Consider the following 18605-nt stretch of genomic DNA (forward strand, 5'->3'; position numbering starts at 1 on the left):
GAACATAAGAGTGGCCATTCTGATTCAGAACACAATTCCGTCTAGCTGTCCTCAGGAGTAAACACAATGTGATGTCACACAACCAAGAACAACCATACAATCATGGAATGGTTTGGATTGGAACGGATCTTAATGATCATCTAGTTCCTACCCTCCTGCTGTAGACGGGTACACCTTCCACTAGACAAAGGTTGCTCAAAGGTCCAACCTGACCTTGAATACTCTCAGGGATGGGGCATCCACAACTTCTCTGGGCAGCCTGCTCCAGCGCCTCGCCACCCTCACAGTAAAGAATTTTTTCACAATATCTAATCTAAACCTATTTCAGTTTAAAACCATTTCCCCATGTCCTATCACTAAATGCCCTTGCAAAAAGTCCCTCTCCAGCTTTCTTGTAGGCCCCCCCATAGGTACAGGAAAGCTATTACTACAGGATCATCCCACAACTTTCTCTTTTCCAGGCTGAATAATCTCAACTCTCTCAGCCCTTTGTCATTGCTGAGGTGCTCCAGGCCTCTAATATTTTCGTGGCCCTCCTCCGGACTCCCTCTAACAGGTCCATGTCCTTCCTACAATGGGGGCCCAGATTTCGATGCAGTATTCCATGCAGAGTCTCACGTGAGCCCAGTGGAGGGGCAGAATCCTGTCCCTCGCCCTGCTGGCCACACAGCTTTGGATGCAGCCCAGGATTAAATTTGCTCTCTGGACTGCAAGCTCACATTGCTGGCTCATGTCCAGCCTCTCATCCACCAGGACCCCCAAGTCCTTGTTAGCAAGGATGCCCTCAATCTCTTCATTCCCCAGCCTGTGTTGATACTGCGCAATGCAAGCGCAAGAACAAAATGCAGGAATAAATGCAAGAACAATGCAAGCACATGTAATATTTTCCTCAAATATTCTTATTGCCTCCAACCATTTTTAATTTAGCATTTTCCATTCAGTAGTTGGCTAATACTCTTGAATGCTTCCCATCTCCTTGATTATGTCCAGCTTGCCTTTTTCCACCACCACCATTGATTGGTAAGGAGTTCTACAGATCTACTTTTTGCAGCATGAACCATCACCTTCTTCTGTTTGCTTGGGACCTGACTCCCACTGCTTTCATTTGATATTCTCTCACTCTTGTAATAGAAAAATGACTAATCAACCCTTATTCTTTCTCTCCAACCTACTGCATACCACAAGTGATTCTGCAGATCTTTAATATCCTTGCTGAATTGTCCCTTTTTCAAGCTAATTAATTCAGGTACACTCAGGTTTTCCTTTGATTGTTCCTACTGCCCTCCTCTAATCTGTATTTCAGAGCCCCTTTTGAGCTGAGGAAGGAGACTGAGATTTGATTTAGTGTTCAGTGGTACAGTATAAACTCCTGGGTTGCTAATATAATGGTGTCTCCTGTTTTGTTCTGTATTTCATAGAATCACAGAATCATTAAGGTTGGAAAAGACCTCCAAGGCCATGGAGTTCCACCTTTGACCAGCCACCACCTTGTCAACTAAATCGCAGCATTGACTGCTGCACTGACTTGTTTCTTGAACACTTCCAGGGGGAAATTTCTTCCTGATGAATAAATTGGTATTTGATGTACTTGCTTGGCTTCTACCAACAACCAAGTTGACATTTTCATGCATTTATGTATTACACTCCAATCATTGTTCCCAAGAGCTCATTGTTCGTCATGAGCTCAAGAGTTCACTCCATCCATTCCTCCATAAATGAGGTTAGATTGTTTATCCTTTGTGCATCACTTAATTTATCTGCACAGAGACTCTGACAGGTTAATTTACTGCCAACTTACTACTATTCTTAAGGTCTTCCTGCAACTCTTCAGTCATTCTTCAGCCAGGAGTAACTTTGTACTGTCACCAAACTCTGCTACTTCACTGCTCACTCCTTTTTCTAGTAAATTCATCATATGAACACTGTGTATCCTAGCATAGTCCCTGACAGGGCTTTACTGGTGATTTCCACTTGACAGCCCATCAGTTCTTCCATTCCCTGCCCTTAAATCAACTATTAATCAACACCAGGAGCTTTCCCTCTTGTTACACAGACACTGATTTTCTAAGTACATTTGGAAGGAGACTGTGCTGTAAGACTTACACAAATACACAGATATTATATTAATGCAATATACACAGATTAAGACAGGACTTCTCCATAAAAAAAGCCATATTGATTCTTTTCAACTAGGTCACTTTTAGAGAAACATTCACTAATTCTATCCTCTGTTCTTATAAATTGTCCTTGAAGAGACTTAAGAGGACTTTTTGATCCAAGAGTCTGCTTCTACAAATAAGCAACTAGAGAGTGAGAAAATGGACAGCTAAAAGAAGTTACAGCCCCAGTGAGCACAAACAATTTTGTGATTACAGAAGTTAATGCTATGTTCCTTCACGGTCTCTAACTCATTGGCTTGTTAATACAATTGTATTGCTTGTGTAAAATACAATTTTAAGAGGACTAATCAATATAAAGACACAAACTTTTTTTCCTTGCTGTGAACAGTCTCAAGAACCGCTCATATTTCATTGGAAACCTGTTACAGAGTTGTGAAAAGAAGCATGGGGAAACTGAACCAAGATAACTGTGGATACAATGTAGATTTAGAAGTAGTCTTCTGAAGCACCATACAAATCCACATAGGACTATTGTAATTACTTTAATTAAATTTTCAACTTCTTAAGACTGAGATTTACTCAGCAGGAACTGCTGTCTCACTAACCTCGTAAGGCCACAGTGCCATCATCAGAAAGCTTATTTGGATCAAGAAAAACTTTGGCTTCGGCATCCAAGGAGTCTTGTACGTATAAAACTCGCTGATTCTGGAGCCCTGTATTGTAGAAGTGGAAATATCTGAAAGAACACAAGAGGGAAAAATTAAGTAGAAAGAGCTCTGATTTTCAATTAGGCGACTGTATGAGAAACTTGTATGAGGTTGTCATGAAGAGAATAAAAGACAGATGAATTGGTTAGGGAAACACAAGTTTCACAGTAGAGTAGGTGTCATGGCAAGGATGCATCCAAAATATCCTTTAAAAATACATGCTGCATTTTCCACAGTGCATTTCAAAGAATTCTAAGTATACTATAAACTCCAAATAACTGTCTATGTTAAACATCTCTGGCAGCTGCAGTATTTCTCTGTTACAAGTACTGGCACAGGTTCCCATCCCTTATGTTCTCAGCTTTGTCATTCACACAGCTGCTTTCAATCCATACTGGGTGACAGACTTATGTTCAAATGAAACAGAACCAAAACTGTTTCAATGTCCCTACCAATGCACGTTTGAAAAAGCTGCAGGAACAGACAATTACAGCTGTCTTTAGGGAGTGATACTCTTCACATCCTAAGACACCACAGAGCTCAAAGAAATTAACACCTGTATTCATAGAACTTTACTACACAACAACACGACATTAAAAAACCAGACAGCAGCTTCACCTGGGGGAACAGGGGAGTTTACGGAGCAACATTCAAATCTAAAAATAAGTTAATATATTCCCTAAGACTGACAAATACTTGGGTACAAACATGGGAACTTGGTAAAACCAGAAGGGGAAAATATACTCACAAAAGCCTGGTTAACAATATCAGCTAGTAATACGTTCAAGTAATAACAGTAATGTTCAGCAAGTGCAAAACTAAAAGATTAAAAGAAACAGAAGAAAAAGAAAAGTAACTTTCTATATATCAGGCATTTTCTTGCCAATTTCATCTTTGCTATGCTGGGCAACAAGCTGGGAAGCAAAGGTCAAGCAATGTGACAGCCACTCCACCTCCCTGGGCAGCCTTCCTTTCTGCAGACTCTACAGAGCAACTCTTCAGACACTGCCCTTTAGCAGCTATTCTTCATCAGAAAACCAGAGTAGCTAAATTTAAGAATTTCTGAGTGTCATGAAAAGTTCAGAAAATTCTTCAAATAGAATAGTTCCTTACCCCACACCTCACTTCGTGTTATTTAACTTGGTAGAGACCTTTTGATTGCCTCAAACACCACAACACGGGGCTTTTTTGTATTATATTATCACTCAGAAAGACTAAAAAGACATCTATTAAAGTCGAACTACAGTGTCATAAATTACAAGCACATAAGCTCCTGGCACAAATGTTCTTCCTGGAGGACAGTCAGCTGCATAAAATTAAGAATTTGTATCTCTTATCACCGCCATGAGCACTTCTGCAACATTAAGCCTTAATAGCACTGAAGGCAAGAGCACCCAAGCAAGTTTGCACTGCACAGGGAGAATGGGTCAGAGAATCCAGAGCAGTTACTGCCCAGACCTGGTCACCTGCTACATCTACGTGAGCATCACATACAAACTAACAAGTTTTGCCTGACCCACACAATAAGGCATACTTCCCCAGATACGGCACTGTCCTAAATAGCTCCACTGCTTCTGGGCAGAAGCCTCCCACCTCTATACATTGACATGTTGTGCCACATCCACGACAATAACAATCCACGTTAAATCCACCAACAGCTTGGGTTCACTCCCCGTCATATACCTTCACCAAACCCCACATAGTACATAACTTCGCTCCCCTAGCAGCAAGTATCAGTGCCTTTCTCACAGCACCAGATCCCTAAGACAAATCCCTCTCAATATCTGTGTAGAAATCTTAAGGCAACAAGGTATCCTCTCTATCTCATCATCTGTGGATAATGGTGAACATGTACATGGCATATTTGGGAGCCCACTCAACAAGGATCAAACAAATTGAAAATATTGAAAAATATTATCTGTGTTTCCCATGATTATGAGTGGCTGGTTGTTTGAACTACCTCTTTTTCAACTGCTAAAACAATCTTTAGCTGTAATTAAGTCCCTTTACTCCCTTTCTCTAGATGCATGCTAGTGTTTCTAAAAGAGGTCACATTAAATTCAGTGGCAGCTGCAGTCTCCAGACCTTGGGTAAGACACAGAAACACCATCTCTTCACCTAGCCACAGAACTAAAACAGGGATATGAACAGGTTAGGCACTGTAATATAGCAGGATTTCTTTGTTTCTAAGAAAACAGATCTTTTTCCATCAGTTGCTTTAAGTCCTCCAAATTATTTTTCCCATATCCCTTGCAGCTACAGAACAGTTTTTCACAGGGGAATTCCTACTGCTTTTCACTGACTATGACTGAACCAAAAAACCCTACCAGCTGCTCAAAGAAAGACCAATGTAAGAGCAGCACTGTATCTGGGCTTATGCTGTTTTCAGATAACATGCCTGTAACTACACTGACAGTGACCAAGCCTTTCTGAAAGAAACCCTCAAAGCTCTACTTTAACAACCATTATTCTACAAAATTGTCTGTGTTCTGATCAACTCACAAATTCTTCTTCTTATAAAAAGAAAAGATAACAAAAGAAGAAGATATGATTGGGAACAGCAGAAAGTGAAGCACCTTGTGCTCAGCATCATACAACCACACATTAACACTGGCTTAGTTTTTTTTACTTCCCAGCTATAAAGAAATAAATACAAATAGAATTTATAATTTTTTTCCTAATTCGTAATTTTCCTACTTAGTAGTTGCTTCTGACTTGATTCACATTTATCACCACCTCCAAAGAAATTCCTCACATACCTTTTTCCTTTCTTGAAGTGGCAGCTGTACTTAGGATAATCATAGAGTTCTGTCATTCGCTCCTTGAACAGTCCTCTGACAGGACACTGCTCGAGAAAGGGTACTGTCAGCTTGTTCTGAGCCTCCACAAATGCCTGAAAGAAAATATCAAAAAATATAAACTCAAGCAGAAATGCCTATTTTCTACAGAAAATGCTTTCAGAAGCAATGCATCACAGACACCTCTCCCCCGTATAGATTATGCAGTGTCACACATGAAAAAATCCCACATGCTTATTTGCATTATGCCAAAATTCTTTAATAACACTCAGCTTATATCTTGAATAATGGTTCTCCAGGACATACACTGGGGTAACTGGCCAAAAGACAAGACAGTCTTTTCCCCTGCCTTTCCCCTTTTAAAAAACCAAAACGCCAACTACCAAAGAAACCCTAAGCAAACAAAAAACCAAACAAACATAAAAAAACCCCAAAAACTAAAGTAGCAACCTCCAAAAGCACACCATGCTTTTAAAATCTCTCATTTTTGCCCAAATGACAAATATTGCCCACAGACTGCACTATTATTTCAGGAGCTAGGAAGAGCTTTAAGATGACACAAAATTTCATGTGCATCATCTGTTCATATAATTAACATAACACACAGAATTAGTCCTAGCCAGTATTTCATGAGAAGCCCAAAGAACTGTTCACAGGTCAGTTCTTAGGAAGAAAATACTAATCTCTCAAAACTTTGGGAAGTCTGCTTTCTTTAAAACACTCCAGCTCCCCGTCACAAACACTTAAGGACAGTGATCAAAACCATTACCACTCTAGCTGTTTGTTGCATGGAAAACCTGGTGCTCTGTTGGTGTTTCATCATCCCTATTTATAGCATGGTACATTAACATAAAATGAATACCTAAGCATCTTAAGGTGAATCACAGCTGCTAACAAGCAGACATGCAGGCTTTTCTGTCTCTAACATGAAGCAGGTAGGACAGGACACTGTGTATAGCTGTAACTCACAGCCAAATGTTGCGGCTTCAGTGTCACCCTCGAACTCCAAGCCTCTCACCTCCAGCACGAAATCCTGTCCATTCATCTCTTGCTTACACGGTGCTCTTTCCCAGAAAAGGGTTTGAAAGAGCCTATTGTTTCTACCTGTCCTGAATCTGTCACAGAGCAATCAGTTCAACGCATTGTAACATTTGAGTTATACCTCCATGCAGGGCATGACCCCTAGGAATAGCAGGGCTACAATCCACATTGCATATCGAACAACTTGTGCTTCACAGATCTTCAGAAAAGCCAGCTGCTATACAGGCAGAATACCTGGCACACACTTACCAGCTGCTATCAGTGTTTAGTCATCTACTAATTTTTCAGGTGAAGAATTAATACGTACACAGCACATCCCAGTGGTAAGTCATGCAGCCTCCATATTGTATCGTTATAACTGTCCCCGCATCAGATGGTGAAAGAACTTATTCAAATCTACCCAAGAATTACGTGTATCTGAACTGGTTTTCTCTCAATGGAAACACACGAACTTCAAAGACCACATACACAAAAATATGGACTGTGGATCCTACACAAATAAACTAACTTGTCCCAGTCCTGCGACATTTTCAGAGAAACGGTGGCTTATAAAAACATGTGTGAGACAATCCAGTGTACTGGATGGCCAAAAGCACTTTCCAGTTACATGTAGGGAACAGAAACTGGAACACGTCTTTGTTTCAACCATCAATAACATGACCAAAATGACAACATTGCTGCAAGGGTATACTGGAACTGTGTTACCCACTTTTAACTGCACAGACACATCTTACCACATCTGCTTTCATTAGCGATATTCAAAGAAGAATCACAGACTTTTCCTTACAAGCATTTTCTGCCCAAGAGCATGCTTACAGACTAATTATTACACTCACAATTGAATCACTAGTAATTTTGCTTTTACAGGAACTTAATATATTTTTCTCATTTCCAATCAGTAAGCACCAAAGATTCCAAGATTATTTGTAAAAGGAATGCCAAAGCTGTATGAAAAAGAAGCAAGGAATTACAGATTTTTCGAAGAGTTTTATGGTGAAGAATACAGTCCAGTTTGGAAACTTTCTGTTTCCACACTTTTGAGCATGGTTACACTTATGTTTGAAAAGCAATACATAATTGAAATACTGCTCTAAGATAAAGTACAGGAACATATATCAGTATTGTTAGCCACCCAGGCTAATAGTACAAGGCTAACAGTAACTGTACACCCTTGTGAACCTAGAGAGAAAGATTTTTATTGTACCTGTAGATATTTGCATCTGACAATGTATCATAGGCCTTGAACCAGGACAGACTTTGCTAGCAGAAGAAATAACAGAATAAGGGTCCAAGTAAGGCAACTTCTTCTGGCTGTTTTGGAAAATAAGGTAATTTGAAAAGCAAAACAATTTCTAAAGCATTATACTAAGAGTCGAGACGGTCTACTTGAGGCTGAACTGTCTCACCAGTAAGTAGGCCAGTTGTTATTCTAAAACAATAGTCAAACTAAATTTCATCTAAGAAACACATGCCACAAATTCTTTTTAACCATGCTTTTTTTTACAACCTATCACCTTTCTACATTCTACTAAACTACTCTATCAAGATAACTATTTCATTGGCAATATACTTTCCAAGAAAAAGCCTAAGAATAGAAACTGTTTTAACATGACTGGTTTGTTATTATACTGCAAAGTATTTACAGTCCACACACACACACACACACACATATATATATATATATTCAGTCAAGGGTAGTTCAGTACAACTCCTACAAGAGAGCACATACTTTTCCCAAGTATTACAAAAAAAAAATTATCAGAGTTCTTGTGACTTGCCCCAGAGCACTTACTTTTTTAGTGTTTAACAAAAAATATTCAAACTGCAATTGGAAAATTTATCAAAATGTGAACAAAACACTGGTGTATTATAACTACAAATCCATTCAATTGTAGATTTGCGAGTTTCAGTGTCCCATTTCAAATATACACATGTTCAGAATAGTACAACTCAACCCCACACAATCCCTGCTTTTCCATCACTTGTCCATCCCTCGTGTCTGGAACAAGCTCACCATTACTGCCTACACTGTCAGTGAGTTAAGGTACTGTATATGACTGACATGGCAGCAAAAAGACTTTGCTGTAGTCTGAAAATGAATTTACTTCTCACAAAGTGTTAAAACAAACCAAGAAGCTGAAAGTCCAACTAAGCCAAGGCCAAGACAACAGTGAAAGTGTGGTGTTGCAGTTGTGGCCTATATGTCATTACCAGAAGTGTTTCAGCAGTGTGGCATGTTTCAGCCATGCTGGGGATGTTTCCTCAATCTGTCTTGGAAGTCAACAGCCAAACAGCAACAGAGCATGAACTCAGATTCTACACTTCCTTTCCCCAAAGTGAGATAGGAACTTCCCCACCTGACCAAGGATTTGCTTTTATTACATTTTTATACATTACCCATCTGGAGAAGGGAGTTTGGTTGCTTATAGCTGCCCTTGACTCCTCCAACTGAGCGCACACAGGGAAAAAGGTTTTTATGTTTCTTTTCAGTATGACACAACCACCTTGAGCATTTGAACTGGCCAAGAACAATGGGTGCAAGATAAGCATGGGTTTCATTTTAAAAATTCTGTGATCTAAGTTACACCAAGTGTTCCAGACTTTCATATAACCATAGAAAGGTTTGGGTAGGAAAAAATCTTGAAGACAATTTAGTTCAATGCCCCTGCCATGGCGTGGGACATTTGCCAGTAAACCAGGTTGAACAAAGCCTCATGCAACCTCTCCCCCATTAAAACACAGGGACAAAACAACGGCATTGCTGTTGGTACCATGAGATATCACATGAACTACGCCTTCATTCACTATGTAAGTTTTCAAGAAGCATTGGCTGGCTCTTCATAATCAGAATACCAATGCATCTGGTCTGTAAAAGAGAACCATGTGAAAACAGCCATTCCATGCAAAGAAAGGTTACCTTCGTCTGTTCACTATCGGGATCTTCAAGCCAGCAGTACGGATCGCTGATTTTACATCCATGGTAATCCGACACCTGAATTTATAAAAGCAATTTTATAAAAGATGTGCACACAAGCAAACTCTATCCATGAAGGAATGACAATCAGCACAATGAAGGGCATTTGGGATTTCACAAAAGCATACAGTGCTAAGGAGAAAAGAAAGAGAGAACCAACACAGTGCTCCCAGGTGAGTTACTAGCATTACCATTCTTTGGTGATTGCACCACAGCAGCAGAATAGTTCTCAGAAAAAAAACACGGAGCACCAGAAAAATGGTGAAATGCACATAAATTACTTCCACAAGACCGATTAGTAAGCAGAAAAGCAACCCCACCAGCCAAACCAAGACCCTTAAGGTTTTCAAGCCAAATTATAAAACCTGGTTACTGGATGTACCCAAAATATGGTTCATGGTTACACAAATGGAGTAGTTTGGCCCTCCCTACTATGGCTGCCCACAAATATGAGCATAATGTATATATATATATATATATATATATATATATAAAAATCATAATTTAGAATGAACAAAAGCCCACCCCCAAAACAACAAACAAACAAAACAAAAAAACCCACAAAAGATTAATCCACATGGTTGAATTTACCTGCTTCCTTCCTCCAGTACACAAAAAATGACTAGATACCTGCTACTAGGGCTTGCACAGTTCAGCCTTTCAGTCAACTAGGAAAGTAAATATTTCAGGATGTTTTCCAGCTTTGACTCATACTGGTAAACAATTTGGTTTAAATGCAATGTAAATTCTTCCTGGCCGGTGCACAATGCACAGTGTTTTTAAGAAGGGAAAGAAAATCTAACAAACCCATTTTAGCCGAACTTACATCGTAATCCCTTGTGTATCCAGATACGGTGGAAACACAGGGAGACGGGACTGTGTTACAGATGTGCCATCCTATATAAATAGACTATCTGTTCCTCTGCTGACGCTGCTGCAGCCCGGGCGGAGGCCTGGGTTTGCCTGACACTCGCACCGGTACCGAAGCTCCGGGACTCGCCGTGCGGTCGCTGCTCCCGGACCCCCGGTCCCGCCGCCCGTCCCGGACCGGCCCCCGGCCACGCCGGCCCTACACACGCGGGACGTGCCTGGAGACACCGGCGCAAGGGCCCGAATCCCGCCCTAACAAGCCCCCAGCCGCCGCCGCGGCCGCGACAAACCCGAGGCCCTCTGCACGGAGCACGCCGGGCGTTCCGCGGCCGAACAAAGCCCCGAGGCGGCGCTCCCGCCCCGAGGTGGCCCCTCGGGGGATGGCAAACCGGGAGCCCCGCGCCCGGGCCCGGCGGCCGCCGCACGCCAGGGGCTGTCCCAGCCAGCGCTGTACTCACGGCGGTCTCGTCGCGGTACACCTCGGGGTACTGGAAGGCCTGCATGACGGGCTGCGGCGGAGAGTGGCGGGAAGCAGAGGAGGAGGCGGATGAGGAAGAGGAGGAGGCGGAGAGGCGCGGAGGCGGCCGCGGGGCTGGAGCCGTGTTTCGGGCCGCGGCGGCAGCAGCAGCCGGCAGCGGGCGCGCAGCGCGGCACAGGCGGAGCGCCGTCGCCGCCATACGGCCGCCCCCTGCCGGCACCGCGCCGCCGGCACAGCGCCCCCTGCAGGCTCCCGCCCGCCATGGCGGCGGCTGAGGGGCCGGCCCTGCCACCCCGCCGCCCTTGGAGTCTGCTCCCCGCGCCTCGTCACCGTGCTCCGGCGGAGCTGTGCGCCCGGCACCAGCCGGGGTTCGTCCTCCTTATAGCGAGCGTTTGCAAAAAAGTAAAATCTCAGGTTTTCCTTCTTTTTCCGCTCAGGTCCGCAGCCTTGGCACACGAAGAGACTCACAGAGCTGCTTCCTGGGTAGGCTTGATTTTTGATTCTGTGGCTCAGCTCGAAGCCAGGTGAGAGAATCACGGAATCGATTAGATTGGAAAAGACTTTTGAGATCATCAACCTGTGACCACCACCTTGAACACCACCTTGTCGAGTAAACCGTGGCAGTAAGTGCCGCATCCAGTCTTTCCTTATACACATCAGGAATGGTGACTCCACCACCTCTCTGGGCAGCCCATTCTGGTGTCTAATCACCCTTGCTGTGAAAAAATTCCTCCTGATGTCCAAACCTAAACTCCTAAACCAACCTAAACCTTCCCTAGCACAGCTTAAGACTATGACCTCTCTTCTGTCTCTGCTTGCCTGGGAGAAGAGGCCGACCCTCTCTTGGATAGAATCTCCTTTCAGGGCCTTGCAAAGAGCAATAAGGTCACCCCTGAGCCTTCTCTTTTCCAGGCTAAACCTGGCTTAGTCCACTCAAACCTTCAGTGAGTTTCCATTGAACATGCCTCCACAAGTTTCCAGCAACTCCCCTCTGCCCTGAAGTGAAGGACAAGTTGGCCATCTGGTCCCAGTGAAGATGGTCACTCCAGGGCACAAGCCCAGCTGGCTGGTGCTTGTTGCCCTCTGTGTCACAGTGTGCAGTCCCACACCAGCCCCACTCTGGCCTGTGCGGCCAGTCTGGATGAAAGGACACCCAGTAAAGGTGTTTCAAGTGGATAACTTCAGGCTCATCCATGGGGTGTTTATTTTACAATAGCATTTCCTGGGTCAGAAAACTTGCAAATATTTTTCCTCTAGGGAGAGACCAAGTGTACTGCTCCTGCCCAATGGAAACATGCAGGGAACAGGAGGTGTTTTGGCAACATGGCTGAACTGCTTTCCTTCCGAATGAAAGTTTGCTAAGCTGTCCTGTCAGCCTGGGGAGGACTTCATGGCAGCTCTTCATCCAGGGTGAACTTGTGTTTATGTGTGGTTAATGGCACCAGCTGGAGACACGGAGGTTCATGTATGGTCTTTAAAGGTCTGGTCAGCCCAAAGAGCACTCATGGTTGTTAATAAAGTAATCACCTGGAATGACAATGACCTAAAACATCTTGGAAATGGCATCAAACCTTTATAGTTACCAGCTCAGAGCTGTGTCTTGATTGGTCTGGATTGTCTTCTCTTAATGGAGTTACCATCTCTAACTGGACATCCTGTGTAGAAGCCGAGGGTTATGTACATAAAGAAATACTCCAGCCCAGTAATGATCACTGTTACTAAGTGACGTAACCATGCTCATCATCTTTGCTTACATCCTAAACAACAACTAGGTGTTTTCTTTCCTCTCATCCATTCTCATTTGGTCATTTTTCCTTCTTACCTTGTTTCTTTGTTAATCTTCTCCCTTTGCCAGGCAGCAGGACAGCTGTTGACTACAACTACACCTTTTTTTCTGGATCTCAAGAACATGCCACCAGCAAGGAGGTTAATGGCAATGCCTTGACATGCCCAATGCTGATAAAAGCTTGCTAATTGTCTGAGCAACTTGCTTAGGTAGATTCTGGCAAGCCAAGGCTGTTTCTGTCTAAAGCTTCCCCAACAGAATTGTATATGCACACAAATTTGCATCGTGGGGAGAATTATTAGCTCAATACCTCTGGCTGCTTGCCAGTGTGCAACATAAACAAGCTGTATGTGCACAGTGGGTTTTTTTTTCTGGGAATTTTGGGCAGTCTACTGCAAATTAATTTTGTAGACAGCAGAAGCATCTGATTCAGAGCTGCAGTTTGCCTCATGCAAATGTCTTTTTCAGCCTGAAGATATTATCTGGGATGAATGTATTTACGTTTGTCCAGAATGCCTGACTATCTAGCAGCTCAAGCAAGGTTACGTATGTCATTTATCTGACTGAACAGCCCGACGTCTCAATATCCTGAGCATTTCCACAAGGTCTCCGAAGATCAGCATCATGCTGTAAAAGCAGCCAGTCTGAGCTGGAAGTTTTGGGCAGCTGTGCTTCTTCCACACAGCTGGAGCTCCCTGAGCTGGCGGGAGAGGGCAGCCTGGCCCCACGGGTGCTCTGCTGCTCCACACGGCAGCGCCCGGTGCTCCTCAGGCTGCAGCAGCGCTCCCAGAGCAGGACAGGGTAATCCCTGAATGGGCTGGCAAGCGTCCAGTAAGCACAGCACCTATCCATCACAGTACCTCTCAATTCATCCTGGATGTAGGATAGGCAGGTAGGAATATACAAAAAACTCCAAGTACATAGCAGTCCAAGGTAAGACCTTTGGTCCTGTAATTTTACTAGCAGTAATTTAGGTGAGCACCAGGGACAGAAAGTGAATTTTCTCTGTACTGTAAATTTCTCCCTTGTATATTTGGAAGCAGTGGGGGGAGAAGGAAGTGAACAACAACAGAAGGAGCGAATCTACATTGTTGGATCTTTTCTTATCAAGAAAGCAGCTGATACAGGTTCACGTAGTGTCTAAAACACTGCCTAAAATATATCTTTCTTACAGGATGCCATGCACCTCCTGTACAGATGAAATAGAGTGCAGTCTGATAAGGGAAATCCTTACAATGAAAGGTGTAGCACTCTTCTGCCTTTTTCAATATGTTTGCTTAACACAAAATTAAAAGCGATTCACAATAGGACTGTGCTATGACTGAAAATTCAAAGCCGATCTTAATTGTTAGTGTTGTAGCAGAAAGTAAGTTTCTACTAAAATTTTACCTTTTCTTGGGCCTAACCAACACCAGTGGAGTTCATCTTTGATATTTGCTGTGTTTTGAGGATAAGTTGCTGAGTAAGCAAAAAATTATCTTCCTATATATTAAACAAAAAGTTTGAAAATCTCTCAGTAGTGTTTGTCATCTTATCACACTCCCATGTTAGCATCATTCTGATCATTTGCAAAACAGATACTGGTCTCTGCTGATATTAATTATAATTCTGCTGATCATCCAGTCATTAGCAAATCTCTTTCAGCTTAGTCAGCATCTCCACAATGACTCACTGCAAGTACCATATTGACTCAGTAGGAAGTGAACTCATCATCTTGGTCAGGGAAGATCTGACAAAAAATCTAGCAGCAAATTTTGTTTTTACCTTTCCTTGTCGCCCTTTCCCCAGCCTCACTCTCATTATGACTTACCAATTACTGGAAACATTTCTGTTATAGAATGAAGACACGTCTGTATCTTTATTCCTGTTTTGTATGTGTGTTTTTTATTTCATTTACTTGTGTGACACCAGTTTTGCTGTTCAGACATTTACCAACAGGTGTCAGCAGAACCTCAGTCTTGTGCTACCATGAGCATGAGCCGAGGTGTGCAAATAACTCCAGTTTCGGAGGAATGTGACTCTCAAATCGTCTGCCGTGATGGGTTTCTATTTTGGAAGCACTGACTCAAGAGCCTAAGTCCTGTTGATTTTCAGTGATCCTTTGATTCCTAAATTATGTTAATCTGGTCTACACATTAATTATGATCATTTTATATTGTTTATGGGTAATTAAAGGATTGCTTGTTTTTGAGCTGAATTATGAAATGGCTTACATAGTAAAATATGGTTTTGTTATCTCAGTCATGGAAACTTCTACGTGACATAGGTCTGGTCAATGTTTGAATGTACAATCAACCAAAACAATGTTTCATTGTGGTAAACTTCTCTGTATGCCATGGGACAGGATGGTGTCATTGAAGTCAGTGTTGCACTGCAGAATCATTCTCTAGCTTGCCCTGGGTATGTACATTGGTGTGCTTAAATGTGCTTGTGCTGCTGTGAAGTCACTTCAGTGATGTAGTGATGTCCATGAAGCATGAGCATGGCATTGCAATTGAAAAGTAGTATTAAAAGTTATTTTATCAGGTAGGCAGTCTAAACCAACATATCTAAACTGGGAGAATGAACACAGAGATCATACTGTAAGTACATCCAATCCAAAATCACTTTTCTGTGAAGGAACTTTTTCAAACAGATGAAAGTTAACGTGTTTTAGGTTCGCCTTTTCCTTGTGCAGTGACCTGAGGTAAAGAACTAACAAAATTCTAATTGTAGACAAGATTTATGATGAAAAATTTTTAATTGACTCTTTTCTATTATTATTAATTTTTAACATATAATTTGCCATTAAATGAAGAATTTGCCAAAAAACAGGGATCACATAGTAAAATCTATTTCACTGCATCTTGAATCAGCCCTTCTTCCACCTCCTCCTGCTAAACATCACTGAAAAAAGAATTACCTTTACAAATATAATTTTCTATCTAAAGAAATTATGTTAATTCTTTTGTATGGAGAGGTAGAAAATCCATATTAGTAAAATGGAAATATAAGTGTTAATTTTCAGTATTTGCTTTTGCCTTTCCAAAGTATCTTTTGTTTTTGTTGCTGTTGTTGTTGTTATTGTATACCACAAAAAGACCTCGTATATTAACTCCTGCCTTCAGTGTCGAAAGCAACTAAGATAATCTTTATATAGAAAAGGATGACAGTATAAATAATTCTTACATGGCAGCATCTGAAAATGGAGATAAGTATAAGCTGAAAGGGATTTCATTCTTTTCCATTCAGAAAATGTAAGGATAAAAATGTTCTTGCTTTGTATGAAATCTTCTGCCTATTGAAGTCAAAGGAAGTTTTGTCACTGGTTTTGAGAGTGTAGGAATGTCATCCCTAATCTTGGCAGTGAGCAAACCAGTAGGCAGCTTCCTGTTAACAGATTATAACATGTTGACAGAGTTTGAAACACACTAAACATAGGGAATCTGATATATTTTTCTTGGAAAGGAAAACAGTTTTAGCTCTTTTAAAAAGACTCCACATCTAGAAATATCTTCTTCTGCAGTCATCTTCCCATGTTTAATATGTTTTAAATGTATGTGTTCAAATGGCTTAGAAATAAAGCTTTCTGTTATGCCTCAGAAAACATTTGGTTTGGATTATAAAAATATAGAAACTATAGGTCCCTGCAGAAAGAAAAAACTTTGAGCCAGAGCACCAGAAACATGCTTCCATGTGAGATTTTCATGTCTTGGAGAAGAACCTCTCAATGCTTGGGAAAGGAAAAGAAAGAAAACTATATGCAATTCACCGAGTCTGAAGTTCAAACTAAATTGAATTGTAAGGTTATCCCACAAAGTAGTGCTTTAGCCACCCTGTATAGCAATTAATTTAAAATATTACCTCTACAATTCCAAAATGAAGGCAAAAATAAGAATAATAATAATAAAAAAATTCAATTCCAGAAGTGCCTTTTAAGAAAGGCATCTGATTTCAGTAGATGCTAGATAATTATAATAATTACAATTCACTTTTTAAACATTTAGGGATAGCTTTAGCATCTTCTCTGAAGAAGTGGGAGTCAAATTTAGTCCTGAATAACACAATCTAAAGATACTGAATATCAAATATTTGTGTTTCTGGTACTGCAGACTCTGTGCAATTCAGATGTGGACCAAGGCTTCACTGTGCCCTTTTCCTCACGTGGCCAGGTGGTAGAGATGCTCCATGCATTTATGGTCTACTACTTTCAATCAAAGTGAAGAACACAAGACAACAGGTAGTTTGCATTCAGAGACATGGAGGAAAATAATGTTATAGGTCATGGTACATGTAACATTTGCAGCATTCTCACAATCTGGTGTATTGTAGACTGTGAAAAAGGAAAAGGGTTGAAGGTTGAAATTTCCAAATTTCAAATAATGGCAAAGTGATATATGTTTTTACAGAGAGCTTCACCTTGACTGACAGAACAATGCAGAAAGAGGGCATTACTGATGTGAAAGGTTCCTGAATGTGTGATGACAGATGGTGCCACGGCTTGTCCAAGATGGTAGTGTGGCAGCAGTCTGTACACAGGAGAATTATGTTGTGCTTGATGTCGGGGGAGTGGATGGGAACGTGGGGGGAGAGGGGAAACCTGCTTACAGCTGTGGGCACAGAGGAATGAGCAGGAAATGGGCTCTGTCAAAATCAGGGAGAAGCATCTTGTGGTGAAGGGATGAAAGCTGGACTGGTAATTTTGGCTGTGTAGAAGTATGAGGAAGGTGAAAGCTTTGAAGTTTTGTGTATCAAAATTTACAGAGAGCCTCGAGAGTCCTAAACTGAAGGTGCTGGACAAGCTCAAGGCCCAAGCAACAGAACAGCCAGTGATGTTAACCACAGTGACTGGAAAAAAGCAATAGCAAGGAAAGCTTAGAAGACAGATTAAGAGCTCTGGTGAGGCATACTGAGCTTGAGCCGATGGCGAGACATTCAGAGAGAAGCAGACTGAGCTTTGGGCTTGGATAGACTGGAGCAGACGGGTGGATTTGAGTCATCAGTGTGAGCAGTTGGGCTTGTGCTTACAGACGACCTTCCCCAGAGAGGAGGTGCCCTTTCCAATTGGAGGAGGGAAGCAGACCAAGGACAGATCCCTCTGGAGCTCACAGAAAGCTGGAGAAAAATGAGGGCATGTTATTCTCCTCTTCCAGTATGTGATTTGTTGATAAGAAAATCTTTTAATAACTAATTTCAAACCCTACAACCAAAACTTTTCAAGGGATACATTTGAATCTATTGTGGGGCTGGTACAAAAGCCCTATGTGATTTATTCAGTAAATAGTCACTTTTGTAGAAGAATTTGGCGTTTGTCAAGTTACAACAATATTACTGAAAATGAATGTCGTTCATGAATTCTGTTATTTTCTTCTCTTGGAGAATTGTGCAGGATTTTCAAAGATCCAGTGTGTATTAAAACAAGTTAAACATTTTTCTTTTTTCTTCCCCTGGAAGTTTTAATTCAAATTTTGCAAGCTTTTTTTCTTTTTTTCTTTTCTTTTCTTTTCTTTTCTTTTCTTTTCTTTTCTTTTCTTTTCTTTTCTTTTCTTTTCTTTTCTTTTCTTTTCTTTTCTTTTCTTTTCTTTTCTTTTCTTTTCTTTTCTTTTCTTTTCTTTTCTTTTCTTTTCTTTTCTTTTCTTTTCTTTTCTTTTCTTTTCTTTTCTTTTCTTTTCTTTTCTTTTCTTTTCTTTTCTTTTCTTTTCTTCTTTTCTTTTCTTTTCTTTTCTTTTCTTTTCTTTTTTTTTAAGGTTTTTTATCCCTATGATTTCAAATTCTGACAGAAAATGTGAAGAAGGAGAAATTGAGACAAATTTCATGGAAATAAATTTATCTTCTGAATATTTTTATTACAT

The 18605-nt window shown here is 41.3% G+C and overlaps 1 protein-coding gene across 1 annotated transcript in view; it reads right to left on the bottom strand.

Moving 5' to 3' along the window:
* The window catches only part of PREP (prolyl endopeptidase), an 89648-nt gene extending 78438 nt beyond the window's left edge, over nucleotides 1–11210 (bottom strand). Inside the window, exons 1-4 of the mRNA XM_058835066.1 lie at nucleotides 10969–11210; nucleotides 9584–9658; nucleotides 5587–5720; nucleotides 2726–2856 (exon numbers count right to left, since the gene is read on the bottom strand). Coding sequence (XP_058691049.1) covers nucleotides 2726–2856; nucleotides 5587–5720; nucleotides 9584–9658; nucleotides 10969–11187 — 559 coding nt within the window. The 5' untranslated portion in view covers nucleotides 11188–11210. The remainder of the gene's footprint in view (nucleotides 1–2725; nucleotides 2857–5586; nucleotides 5721–9583; nucleotides 9659–10968) is intronic.
* Nucleotides 11211–18605: the final 7395 nt, after the last annotated feature.

This window comes from Poecile atricapillus, chromosome 3 (genome assembly GCF_030490865.1).
Source record: "Poecile atricapillus isolate bPoeAtr1 chromosome 3, bPoeAtr1.hap1, whole genome shotgun sequence".
In the NCBI taxonomy this organism is placed as follows: Eukaryota; Metazoa; Chordata; class Aves; order Passeriformes; family Paridae; genus Poecile; species Poecile atricapillus.